General features: G+C 38.6%; 1 protein-coding gene across 2 annotated transcripts in view; it reads right to left on the reverse strand.

Annotated features, from left to right (window-relative positions):
* The window catches only part of CERK (ceramide kinase), a 71,758-nt gene that overhangs the window by 23,027 nt on the left and 34,764 nt on the right, over positions 1 to 13,967 (reverse strand). For both annotated transcript variants that reach the window (XM_042845457.2, XM_005286862.5), the window contains exon 6: positions 9,068 to 9,213. In XM_042845457.2, the coding sequence (XP_042701391.2) occupies positions 9,068 to 9,213 (146 nt within the window). The remainder of the gene's footprint in view (positions 1 to 9,067; positions 9,214 to 13,967) is intronic.

Below are 13,967 nucleotides of genomic sequence, written 5' to 3' on the forward strand. Positions count from 1 at the left end.
CATGCTCAAGGCAGCGGGTAACACAGTGACTCTCAGTTCTGGAAACCCTGCGAACCATTACAGTTGTTAAAACTAAATTTTGCTCTTTATAGCAGAGCAAATAATTTTTATTTTACTTTTGTCTCTACAGAGGCTGGTAAGGGGAGAAGGGAAGGGGGGGAAGAGAATAATTTTAGCTTTGTGTAAATGGGTTTTGCTATTTTGAAGGGATATAGTGAAATTTTGCTAAATATTTAGGTTTTATAAAAACAAATGTTTACAAAATCTAAGCCCAAGAGATTTGTTTTCATGCATTTTTAAGATTCCAATAGGACCAGTTTTTTTAAAAAAGCCCTGGTAGTGTTTAAAACTCAAACACTTCAGTATTGTACAAACACATGTAAGCCTGCAAGTGAAGTTGACTAGAAAAGCGAAGTGTAAAGAAATGAAATTGACTTGAGTTTATTTTCAGTCTTCTCATTAATGCAAAGAAACTCAGCACACATAGTGAGGAGTACGTTTGATTTTTTCATCTTTAATAACCAAAGGTGTTTGCTGCAGCACAGATATGGAGGTTTTATTCAAAATGATTTTTTTATGTGACAGCATCCCTTTAATTTTCGGCCTCTTATGTACTTGTATAGATATTTAACATACCAAACACATTTAGCATTAGAAGATAAAAGCATAAAAAGATCTATTCAATGAAGGAAATCTATTTTATGCTGTTTGAAGTATTTCACAGGATTAATTTAAAACCATAATATAAAGGATGTATAACATACATCCGATTTTAGATTATAAAATACTGTGATTATTTGCCTTCAGGTGAAGAACCAGCTTTTAATGCAGACTGAGCAGGAAGAAACTTGCCTACGGGAGCCCAAACAAGGGTTAGGAATATGTGTAGAGGAAGGTCAAGGAAGGTTAAATTAGCCAAGTCAAAGAAAAGATTGTGCTAGGAGCCAACACCTAGGTGAGATTTGCTAAGGGTCTGGGGGCCCTTCTCTTCCCCCAACCCCTCCAAAATTGACAGCATAAACCTTGAAAAACTCCTTTGTCCACCTGCCTATTTTCAGATACACCAAAGACACATTGGACAGAGACCAAGTCAGACTACTTCATTTTTACAAGGCCAATTCAGACTCTGAGAAACATGCCAAAGGATGAATGATTCACTGATTTCAAATCTACTCTCCATTCTTTTTCTCACTTCAGAGGAAATCAGGGCATATATGCTGGTAGATGGGGGCAGGGAAAATCCTTCCCTCTGTCTCACTGTCCAGGAGACTGTCATCACCACTTCCACTTAAGGCTCCATTGAGAGGAGGCTGCTCCATCTCATATGAACATTTTGCAGATGCTGACCACAGTGATGAAGAGGTTTTAATGAGTAAGGCCCTGACAGCAGGAGGAGACAAACACACATAATGGAATCACACTCCAAAGGAAACAGTAAGTGTGATGGAGGGACTTTTCTGAGAGACCAGCGCAAAGTTCAGGACCCACTGTCATGAGCAAGTGGTTCTGCACAGCACACAGGACTCCAATTTCTCTTTTAGAGTGGTGACAAACATGATGGATGACATGGTAAGGAGCCAAATTTGGGGTAGCAATAGCTGTTCAAAGATTGGGCATGTTGAAATGTTACACCAAATCTTTCCATTTCATTTTGCCCGCAGTCTGTGGAATGTCCTGATGTATGCATGAACTCTGTCATATCTTGGTTCAGTTAGGGAAGAAAGCAGATGACCCTCTATCCTCTTAGTTAATATCATAACCGCTTGAAGATCTGAATAGGATCTGTGCATTCAGGTGTGAATGCCTTGTTTGTCACTTAGCCTTTGTGCCTTCATCTAGCTCAGGGATTTTGCAGTAGCTGAATAGAAACTTAGTTCCATATTAGTCCTGGTCTAAGCAGATGCAACTCCAACAGTCAGTCAGTCAATCACACAAGGGCTGAACAGTAAATAGCAGTGTGAAGCATTACTAATTTAATGCTCTCAAGTACTAGAGTATACCATCACAGAGAAATAAAACATGATACAGCACACGGATGTCCCACTCCTTTAATAATTCTTCACATCATTCCAAGAGGGTATTGTGATGCTGATAAACCAGCTCAGATTAGAATTAACAGGCCAGTTCACCTGTGTGTAAACTTTAAAGGCACGTCAAGCAGCACTGCAATGTAACTGGGCTAATTCAATTGTGTGAGAGTATCAAAGATATGTTAAATGGGCTAGCAGACACCAGCTCCTTCATTTGTGTGGACAAAAAATCAAGGAAAATGGTGTTTGTATGCTTACATCTATCTATATCCTGTACTTATTTAGCCTTAAGATCAAAGATGTGTATACACTGCATGGAACTAATGAATATTTCCTGTATTGTCTTCATTTATCTGTCCATGTTTTAATGAATGGCCAGTGTAACAATTATTTATGTATGCATGGAAAGTAGGTAGTTAACTTCAAACCATGGGTCCTTGGCTTAACACTGGAGACTCAAACTGTCTGCATTACCTATACTGTGCCAGTAACCTTCACTGAGCTGCTTCCAACTACAACTACTGGACCATAGGAATGATTCTGCTCTCTGATTCATTTCTGGACTGCCTGAACTCTGGCTGATGGGGGGGGGGGGAGGAGGGGAGGAAGAAAGGTCTAAGCATACAGACAAAGTTCCCCAGAATTCATTTTCAGGAAGCCTTGAGGACTTATGTAAAGACTCTACATCTATGCTCTCATGTGGACTACAAGCTCTAATTCACCTGTAATGTATATTATTTGCTTTAATTTCTTAACTCTCTTCTTTTTTAAATTAATAAATCTTTAGTTAGTTTACCAAGGATTGGCTAAAACCATTTTTTGGGTAAAATAAAAGTATCCAGTGACCTGAGGTAACTGACTGGTCCTTTGGAACTGGAAGAACCTAATATGAGGTGGTTTTGATTTTAATAATCTTACATCATAAAGTCCAGTTTGCCTGGGTGATAAACAGGGGCCTGTATTTCATGGTGAAACTAGTGTAGTCGTTCAGGAATACTCTTATTACTGGCTTGGTGAATTTGGGGGTATTTGCCCTATGTTCTGACAATCTATCCTGAGTCAAATAGCTGCAGAGGGTGAATCTAGCGGTGCTCATAATATATGTAAACGGTCTTGAGAAGGAATGTGCCTAGCCCTGAACAGTTACTGGTGGTTATGGTTGGATCAGGGTGCTACAATTGGCCACCTGTCTGAAAAGGTGCTCCATGGCAATTTTATAGGTGTATGGATTCGATGATCCAAGGTTCACTTGGTACAGTATACCACTGCTTATCCAAATAGCACGTGCAACTCAGATTTTATTTGGATAATTAGGAGTTCAGATAATTGAGGGGGCAGGATCCATTCAGCAGCAGGGTAGCCTCCCATGTGACCAAGGGTTTGTTCTCTTTCACTTTCTTTTCCTGGCAGCCTCAGATGCAGGTCTCTGCTCTGCCTCAGTCACTAACTCCTATGACAGCAGGGCTGCAGAAGGCTTGCTGCACTGTTCCCTGTAGAGGCAAGGTATGAGGCAAAAAAGAGACTCCCCTCCCCCCCCAGGACCCTGCTCTGCTCCCTCAACATCACAGCCTTGCTCCTGCACCTTCCATCTGCAGGGATTGGGGGGCAGCAGCAGAGCGACTCCTCTATAGTTCCACTGTCACAACATTGCTCAATCACTCCCATGACAGGGGGGCTGCAGAGGGATCCCTGTACTGGCGTACAAACCACACAAGAGCCGGGAGAAAAGGCCCCATCCTCCACCTTGCAGTCCTGGCTAGGGAAGCTCTGCTCTATTAGCCGAACTGCCTCATTCTCTGAGTCCCTTCCCTGACCCACAGCATGAAATGCACAGAGGATAAGGAAGAGACTGCAATAATGTGGAAGGTTCAGATAACTGAAAGTTTACTGTATATGGTTAAAGATCAAGTCTGAAGTCATGAGAGTCAGAGCACACAAACAGTCAATGGGAGTTTTGGCTGTGGAAAGATTGCAGGATGAGGGAATGATTTGGCATGACCAGTTTGCGTTAATATTAATTACACTAATTCTTGAAGGGAAGTTGCCAACTCATTTACCCAAAACAAGCTACCCAAGTCCTTGATTCTATATAATTGTTTTGATGAATTTTTCCAATAAAATGTACAATAATTCAAAGGGAAAATTATCTTGATGTACAGTATCTATAGGGAAGAACTGGTCAGGACACACAATTCATAGTTTAGAATGTGGATGAAGTTCATACGGCACATCCAACGAGAAAAAGATTTACCAGTCTGAGGTGAAGAGACACCACAGGATAACACTGCCTTAAACAGAATACGATACAACTAAAGTAAGAAGCTAAACATTTTCCCTTTCATGCACCTACACAAGTGTTTTAAGATAGATAGTGGACAGGCACCACACCCCTTCTTAAATTACTCTTCAATCTAAAGAGTTGATAAGTGAGATTGAATGCATTCCTTGGAAACAGTTTTCTGTTAGCATAGAAGAACTCATACTACTTTTCTCTGAACATAGTGACACACCAAAGTAGTGCTATGTTTGCTTTCTTCCAGTCCATTTGATGACACTGGCAGAAGGCAAACCCATGTTTCAAGAGAAGTTTTACAGACAGGTTGATCCATTGTTACTGCATTGCAATATAAAAGTCTTTTGTCAAGTTGTTACTAGTACTAGAACACTCCTAAAACAATGAAATAGACTCCGGCATTATGAGACAAAAATCAACTGATTCATGTGAGCTGAGTTGTAGGACAATATGTAAATTCAGCAGCCTAGTAGCAATCTGGATAGCTTCACTGATGGCAGTAACTGCACAAGTCTTTAAGTTCATTAATTGTATACTGAAGTTAAATAAATAAAAAGGACTGGTGATGTCTTAGCCAACAGGGGACATGCCAAAGAAATATACTAATGACCGGCTGATCAGTTGTTGTATGGGTAAACTGCCAACACATTCACTGTTCATATAATAAACATCACCGTTCACAATACAGTATTGCATAACATTGTGAAAGCAGGTTTGGTTTCTGTTAGTGGACACACTCAAAATTCTTCGAGAGGCCCAAGTGGGTGAGTTTATGTGATGCTTTTATCTTGCCTACATCCATGCAGTAAGTTGACAGTTAATGAATATACAAATGACTTTTGAATTTGCAGGCATGAATTAAGCTTGGTGAAGCGCATGCTATTCTGAATGCTGAGCTATCACTTTATCTGGATTATGTGATCAGTCTTTGCATACACAATGTAGATACATTTCCAGGGTATACATAGAATAAGGTCAATTTCTACTGCTATCTAAACAATATTTGGGGGTATGCCTGTAACAGAAGGAGGGAAGGTATTCTGAACCATAAGAATTCCCTGAATTTGTAAGAGGCAGTTGAATGGAGAGGAAAATGGAAGAAAATGTATTGAGAGAAGCAAGATACCCCAAAAGGAGAGAAAGTCAGTAAGGAAAAGGTAATAGGAAGCAGGGTGAAGTGTACAAGAAAGCTGGGGATAGCATGAAAGAGGAAATCAAAAAGCAAGAGAGAAGAGCAGTCCAAGAAGCATGTCTGAAAAAAAGTGGTTACCTTGATAGTACTAAGGTCAACGGTACAGCTACCACCGCCAAATAAGGCTCTCTATTTTACTTCTAATGAATCTGAACTGGTCTCAAACTTTCTTTACACAGAACTATTATTTGGTTTTATATATTGGTTTAAAACATGAAATATGACCCACACAAGAAGCATAATTCTACCTTAGTTGACCTTCATACTAGCAGAGTCATCACTTTTTTTCTCAGTACCTTCCTGGTACTTAGTATTCAGGTTGGCTTTTCACAAATGAATGCTCCATCTTAGCTGTCTACTTTGTAAACTATTGGGTGGGTGACCAGGCCCAGATTAATCAATGTGCACTCAGAGCACTTGCAGTGTCTCCATCTCAAGGCCCGCCCCTCCTGCCCCCCATCAACCACCAGATCCAAAATAAAGAATGGCCAACTATGGTCTGCAGGCCATATCCAGCCCACCAGAATATTTCATTTGACCTGCTGCCCCATGTACTGGAAGGGGGTGGGGAGTGGAAATTCCCCTTTCCCCTGATCTCGACACATCGCTCCTGCATCCTCCACGTGGCGCTTATGACATGTTGCAGGCTACAGAGACAAAGCTCTATTCCTCCAGTAGTAGATGGTGCTGCTTAGCTGCCCCAAAAGCTGTTTGCTTAGAACGTTGTTGCATAGTCTCATGACCCCTCAAAAAGTAGCAGATGCTAGACAGTTTGCCTTTGCCTGCTACTTTTAAAATTTTAATTCTCCCCTCACTTGCCCCCAAAACACCCATTGAGAGATGATGCTTTTGAGTTAATTAAATTGAGAACTGTTGAGTATAAAAATTCAATACTTTTGTCTACTAATATGTAAAAGGAAAAATGAATAGCTACATGCACTCTGTAAATTACAGAAACATTTCCATTTCCAATATGATAATGTATAATAGTTTTGTCCCACCAGTGGAAGACAGCACTACAGAAACTCTAACCTAACAGACATTGCACTCAGGTGAGCACCAGAACTACCACTGTGAGTGGGTTCACCAGGGGCTAGGGGAGAATTCTTGCAACTTTTCCTCATGTATGTCAGTGACTGTTTCACACAGTGGCCCTATGATTTAAGAGGACCTGAAATTGAGCCTTAAGATTTGTAAAGTGCACAGACTGATATAAATTACTGAAAATATGAATGTATACACTACACATATGTACCCCTTTACCAACTTCCCATCTTTATTTAGTAATAAAACATTAAGAAAAAAAGACTCCTTGCCTTTCCCCCCCTTATTTCTAACATTAAAAAACCAAAACAAAAAACCACACATACTTAACCAACTATTATATATAAGGATTTATATTTTAAGTTTGTTCTCCAGAAGAGTGTGTAACATAATTTAGAGGTTAACTTCCTTAATCATGTTCATTACATATATTTCTCAAAATCACTATTCAAAACCAAAAGTAAAATTATGACTCTTAACAGAACGTGTTTAATATAAAACCTTGCAAAATACAGGACAAGATACAATGTAAATTCACATACGGCAAACGGCTGTACAGTGGACAAAATGAATGCAAAAAGCAAACAACTCACATTTATAACAAATAGACTATAAAGGATTGTACAAGAAATTAAAAAGTTTAATACTGTTTTAACATCAGTGAAGATCGTTTTTCCTGTCCGTTTTAAAAATAATATCCCCAAATATGTACATTTAACAAATATCAGATGGTGACAAACTGATACGCTACAAAAGCTATTCAACTCCCCCCTTTTAACCTATTCCTCTTCCCAAAGTCTAACTGTGCCATAACAGGGGGGGGAGGGATAGCTCAGTGGTTTGAGCATTGGCCTGCTAAACCCAGACTTGTGAGTTCAATCCTTGAGTGGGCCACTTAGGGATCTGGGGCATAAATCAGTACTTGGTCCTGCTAGTGAAGGCGGGGCCAGGACTCAATGACCTCTGAGTCCTTTCCAGTTCTATGAGATAGGTATATCTCCATATGTTATAACCTAAACATTAGAGTTATGCTTTTTTCCTGCACCTTCTTTAGGTCACTAACACCATAAATAGATGAATGTTTTCAGATGAGCATATATCAAACCCAGAACACTTTACTCAGACAAAAAAACCGTTACTGAAGTCGATGGAAATTTTGCCCAAGCAAAAAGAGTTAAGTGAGAAAGCAATTCTGATTTTGTTCCTATAGATTTAATTGAGTTGCAAATTGATTCAAGTGTGTTTCTTCATTAATATTAATAGGATAAGCACGTGCAAATCTCTCAGCAGAGTGATTTATATAAAGCACATAAGATATACAGTACCTTTGTTTTACTGACTAGACTATAAGACTAAATGAACAGGAGTGAGAGTTGGGTACATTTAACAATTAAAATAGTAAATAAGGAAATTTAATATTTATGTTCACTAAAAATACTAAATTTCAGAATTTTTCATTATTTACCATCAGTACACTTGGTGTTTTGTCTCTTATCACTACTAATTTCAAATTTTAGACATTTAGTTGCAGGCAGTCATGTGACTGTCAACACAGAATAATTGTGTGCCTTACCTGAACAATTGTATGCCCACACTCATCTGTAGTTCTGGAGACACCTCTGAGTATTATTACTATTAACTCCAGTATTGAAGAGGGAGCCCTCCCTCTAGCCCAGACCACATTTTGAATGGAGCCTTAGGGATCTCCTTTTTTGGGTCATTGATTTTCAAGTGCCAAAGACGCTCTTTAGATTAGTTTTTGCAGTTAAATCTACTTTGTCAGAGGACTTCACTTAGAGAAAGGTTTTGAACAATGCTTCTCACTAGCAGTGGTCAGAATTAGCTCCAAAAGGGTGTCTATCATAGTGAATTGGAATGGACCAGCACCTCAGATACGGAAGGAAGCTAGCAGTAGGGTTTCTGCAGGTCTTGTGACTATAGAGCATCAAGAAGAACATAATATGGACCTGTCTCTGGAATCTGTGGACCAGCTCCCCAATGGTTCTATGCTTCTTGTGACAGAACCATTGAGAGAGAAGGAGAGGCTGTGTTTCTATCATACAAAAGGGATTTCAACACTTGCACAGTTGGCCAATGATGAAAACAGATATAGAATATTGGGATCTTTTCACTGTACAGAATAAAGTGTATAGCCTCTATTCAGTGGGTTTCAACCGATAATGATGTCAGTTAGTGTTTGTTAGTACACATTTATAATTTTTCCTCACCATTCCCATTTATATTAGCATATGTAAGCCCCATAACACTAAACAAGAAAGCAGTTATATAATAATAATTTTATCATATACTTTAATTTTTGCTTCCTCCCCTTCATGTAAATTCCCTCTCCCACAAACAAGACATTGTAGCCATCACTATTTATGCTGGTCCACCAATAGCTTTAGGGAGCATTACTGTTCATATTTTATTCTACAGGCAGGGGAACTACAGAAAGTTACTACATTAATAAATAAAGTAAACTGAAAGTTAACCCTTTTTTGTTCTTACCAGCAGGGATTATGCCAATCCTTATATTGCACTGGACTAACGGTGCTTTGGGATTATTTTGATCTATGCCAGAATCCTTCTGTATTCTTCCAATTAGACCATGCATCACTTCACTGAACATTCCGTCCCCACCAACACAAACAATACTGCCAGAAAACACAAGTTAGAATGCATGCTAACAGTCAATAAACACATTAAATGTTCCAATTAGCGCAGACACCACTTACGGTCATCACTTTGTTCTCCCTATTCACCTTTATGATTTATAAAAAAAGGGACACAGTCAACTTAAAACATTATATTTAAAACAAAACAACAACAAAAGATAGCTGCAGAAACTACAGGAGTCCCCCTGCCTCATTTTTTAACTTTACAACAATTTTCTCCTGTTTTTTAAATGTGTTTTTTCTTTCCCCTGTTGCTTTGTGAACACAGACACAAACATTAGTGGAAACTAACTATACAAGTAAAACACAAACAGACTGTACACAAAGAGCCCTCAAATACAAAATTAAACAAAGTAAAAATTCCTCCCCTTTTTTAGTTGCTATGTTTATAAATAATTTGTAAATTAACATATGCAGTTTCAGATAGAAGTATGATATTTGTATCCTTTAATATGCAATATAATTCCATTTAATCTGTTTTTTCTGTTAATTTTTATCAACTTTACTTAATATACTACATCACACACAATTACTATCAAAAGACATACTTTGAATCCTGAACTGAACATTTATACATTTTAAAACCTTACAGTATATGTTTATAAAATGGTAGACAATTGGAGGCTCAAGTCTCAAAAGTACGAAGGCTTACATACTAACTAAAAAGTGATTTATCCTTCCTAAAGTGGCTGAATCCTGAAACCTTAAATTGTCTTGTTACACAAAAGCATAAAAGAGAGTTGGATATATCAAGATTACAATTCTACAATCTGACAACAAGTAGTTTTACATGTCTTCAGAAGCAAGAGTTTGTTTTGCAAAATTAATCTGGTTTAGCTGCAGTAGCAAGTATAGTTAAAGCTCAGGACGGATAGACTCAAAGTCTGTAACCAAGAGAGGCACCAGAAACAAAGCATTACATGATGGTAAATAATATCTGGTCTGTGCATAAATATTAACAAAATGCACTCCCTTAAAAATCTTAAAAGGGCACAGAAAGTTAATTTAAAAAAAATATCTTCCAATGGGATGCACTATGAGAATGAGCCTAGTCAAACCTTCAGAAAATTGTGTACTAAGTCCCCAACATACACATACAAGCATCAGAAAGTAATATATGAAAACAAGTGGATTAGTACAATTACTCTCTAGTTTGTTCAGTGTGTACTCTGACGTGCAGCACCTATTTCTATTTTGCATCCACTTCTCATGCAGAATACTCCTATTGCACATTCTTCACCATATGTATGAAACAGACCAGTATGGGGAATAGGCACTCTCAGTACAGATCAGAATAGAATTTGTCCTCACCATCATTCAACGCATATAGGCTATTATATACTTTTTCCATGTTATTTGTTGACCACTTAAGTATTTCAATTCTGTCGTCACTGAACTGCTGCATTGTCAAACTGATCAAACTCTTGGCACAGAGTAGAAAAATAAGCAGTTAAGAGAAACACCTATGTAGACAATCCACAAGTGACATTTATCCTTTGAGAGAACCCTATTTTGACTCCAGTACTGGAGTCACAGTCCTATAAATATATGTTAGCTTCTGCTCAATACTTGCTCTCTATGCCAAACACCTTGTTTTAAAAGTAAAAGAAAGATACAGTTTCTCAGTTGTATATTATTGAGTTACATTATACCTCAACAGAGAAGGCAGTTGCCAGTTTCTCACCTCCTTAAGTATATTCTATACCCAATCAGACCCTTGACAAATTCCTGCCCCAAATCTAGATTGTATCTATAACGCTGTAGAATTGGTTTGGGATTAATGTAGGACTGATATAAAGATAATATTATCCCACTCTCCACTAACAGCAAGTACAAATTCAATATTGCCAGGATGAAACAGATGCCTATCCCTTCTGAAGGATAATCTCCATGGACAATATAATAGAGACCAAGAAATTCCTGGTATATTACTTTGACTCAAACTGGAAGTGAATACCAGAATATCAACGTACAAAAAAAATGGAGTTTAGTGAAGAGTTCCATCGTTTTAACTAAATTCTTATGAATTGGCATCCTGGGGCCTGGCTATTATGGAGAGAAGTGGTAGCACTGACAATTTTTATGCTGAAGTATCTAATGAATAGATATCTTAGACATAGATAGAAAAAAATCCTTTCAACCCTAACTGGAGAAAATGTGAAATAGCTAAACAAATATTTGTGGCAGTCACGTATGCAGTGGGAACCAGAAAGGGTCAGAAGTGCAATCAGCTTGATAACGGTCACACTTTCTTCTAAAGATCAGACCTTCACTGTATCTGAATTATACACTGAATTACCGTAAGACAACTATTTTTGCCTCTTTTTAATCTTTTCTTTTAGATTTTTCAGTTCAGATTTTTCTCTCAGCCAGATCAAAGAAGTTCCAATTAAAAAAAATCTAATGTTCTATCAAGTTAGAGAGATCAAATGAGATATTCAGGAATAATAAAGACTACACGCACAGATATCTGGCTCTTTCTTAAGGAAGACTTTGAACAAAATATTGGGAGTGATTTTCTATAAGGATAGGTCTTATGCTGCATTAGGAGCTACGATATTTGGTCACTGCTACTCCCTCACGTTTTCAGGGAGGGTGTGAACACCCAGCAATCCTCATAGTGAGTTATTTACAACATATACTAGACTACATTTTCAGAGGGTCAGTTTCCCTTTATACAGGTATATAGATTTATCCCCACAACTGGTTTACAAACATGAAAACAGCACTTCAACCCACCTGTAAATTCACCTCTTTATTTTGGAGCTATTTGAAACCTATTTTCAAACATCCACTCCATAACTTCTCCAAAAAACACAATTCCCCTAAACTTAACAGGCCTCATTTTATCCTAGAGCAGAATTTTTCTGGGAACTCAAAAAGGAGTTTAAAAATGTGTGGTGTTGAAATTTTTTTCCTGTTGCCATCATAAAAATTATTAAATATTTTGGTTTCTCTCTCCAAAATGGCTTTGCCTAGAAAGTCCAGGTTTTGTTTTATTTTTCTGGGCTTCCTCAAAAGAAATATATTCGTATTCTGATGGAGTGATGACTGGTAGTAGTAGCGGAGTTTAAAAGTATATTGTGCTTGTGATAGGATGCATATAGCTCACACTAACATGTGGGATGTTGAAGTGGAAGAGAGGGACAGGAAAAGCAGAGTCTTTTATCCATGTTAAACTTTACAGGGGAAATTTTCAGAAGTGCCTAAGGGATTGAGGATTTGTATTTTAAACTATCCTCCTTAATGCTTTCCTTTTCTAGATATAGAACTTAAAAGGCTAAAAGTTTGTGATATAACAACTTTTGGCTAAAAGACTATGTTCTTTAGTACTGGAAATCAAAATCCAGTCCAATGATTGGCAAACCGATATGGCAGTGATGGAAAGGTTCTCCAACCATAATAAAAATGAGGATAAGTTCATTGACATATGGGTAGACCTTATAGAAATAGTGAAATACGTTGGTGAGTCACGTTATGACTCCTCCTTCCCTTCTTCTCTATATTGTTTCTTTCCCTCAGTCTCCTCTATTTTTATTACCTTTTGTATCATTTGTATTTAATTGTGTGTGTAAAAGTTAATGATTGGTCGTCTGATCCTCTGTATGGTAACTTTCACTGCAGTGTTTGGGTCATTTTAAATTGTAATGCTTTTATTTTCAATAAAAATGGGGGGGGGGAGAAGACTAGAAATGGTTACTTACTGTAACTGTGGTTCTTTGAGATGTGATGCAGACATGTATTCCACTTAGGTGTGTGCACACCCAGTGTGTCAGAGCCAAAGACTTTTGCCTAGCAGTACCCGTAAAGGGGCAGTGCATGTGCCTCCCCTCCCCCACCGGTATATGAGGCAGCACTGCCCCGATTCCCTCCCCCCCAATTCCTTCATACTGAAAACCGATGAGATAAGACTCCAAGGAAGAGGGGATGGAGGGTGAGTCAGGAAATGCATGTCTGCATCACATCTCAAAGAACCACAGTTACAGTAAGGAACCATTTCTTCAAGTAGATGCAGATGAGTATTCCACTTAGGTGACTCATGAACAGTACACCAAACCGGAGGCGGGGCTCGCAGTCTACTGCAATAGGGATCACAGGACTGCTCTTCCAAGACCTGCATCCAGGAAGATGGAAGATGCAGTAATAGCATAATGATCCATAAATGTATGTATGGACAACCATGTGGCTTTCCTGCAAACATCCAGTATAGAAATGTCACTATCAACATCGCTTGTGCACTCATGGAGTGAGCCCGTATCTGCTGAAGACGTGCAGTGAAAGATCTCTCTCATGCAGCCTTGATACAGGATGTTATCCATCTAGAGATGTCCTGTGCAGAGATCGCTTGTCCCTTCATGTGGTACGCATATGACACGAACAGGCGAGGTAAAACATGCTACAGTTAGTCCTGTCTAGATAAAAGGATAGACATTGCCAGATATCAAATATGGAGATGCTGATCTCCTGGGGAAGACTGCAGCTTAGGGAAAAACACAGGTAAATTCAGATGAAACAAAGACCACCTCGGATAAAAACCTTGGGTGTGGTCGCAGCGTTACCTTCTCCTTGGAGAATTGTGTGAAAAGCGACTTGGCCATGAGGGCCTGCAACTCGCACACCCTCCTTTCCAAAGGGATGGCTATCAGAAATGTGGTTTTCTCAGACAGAACAAGAGAGGATGCAAGGGGCTTGAACAGAGGGCCCATCAGAGCCACCAGAACCGTGTTTAGGTC

The sequence above is a fragment of the Chrysemys picta genome, chromosome 1 (assembly GCF_011386835.1).
Source record: "Chrysemys picta bellii isolate R12L10 chromosome 1, ASM1138683v2, whole genome shotgun sequence".
NCBI lineage: Eukaryota > Metazoa > Chordata > Testudines > Emydidae > Chrysemys > Chrysemys picta.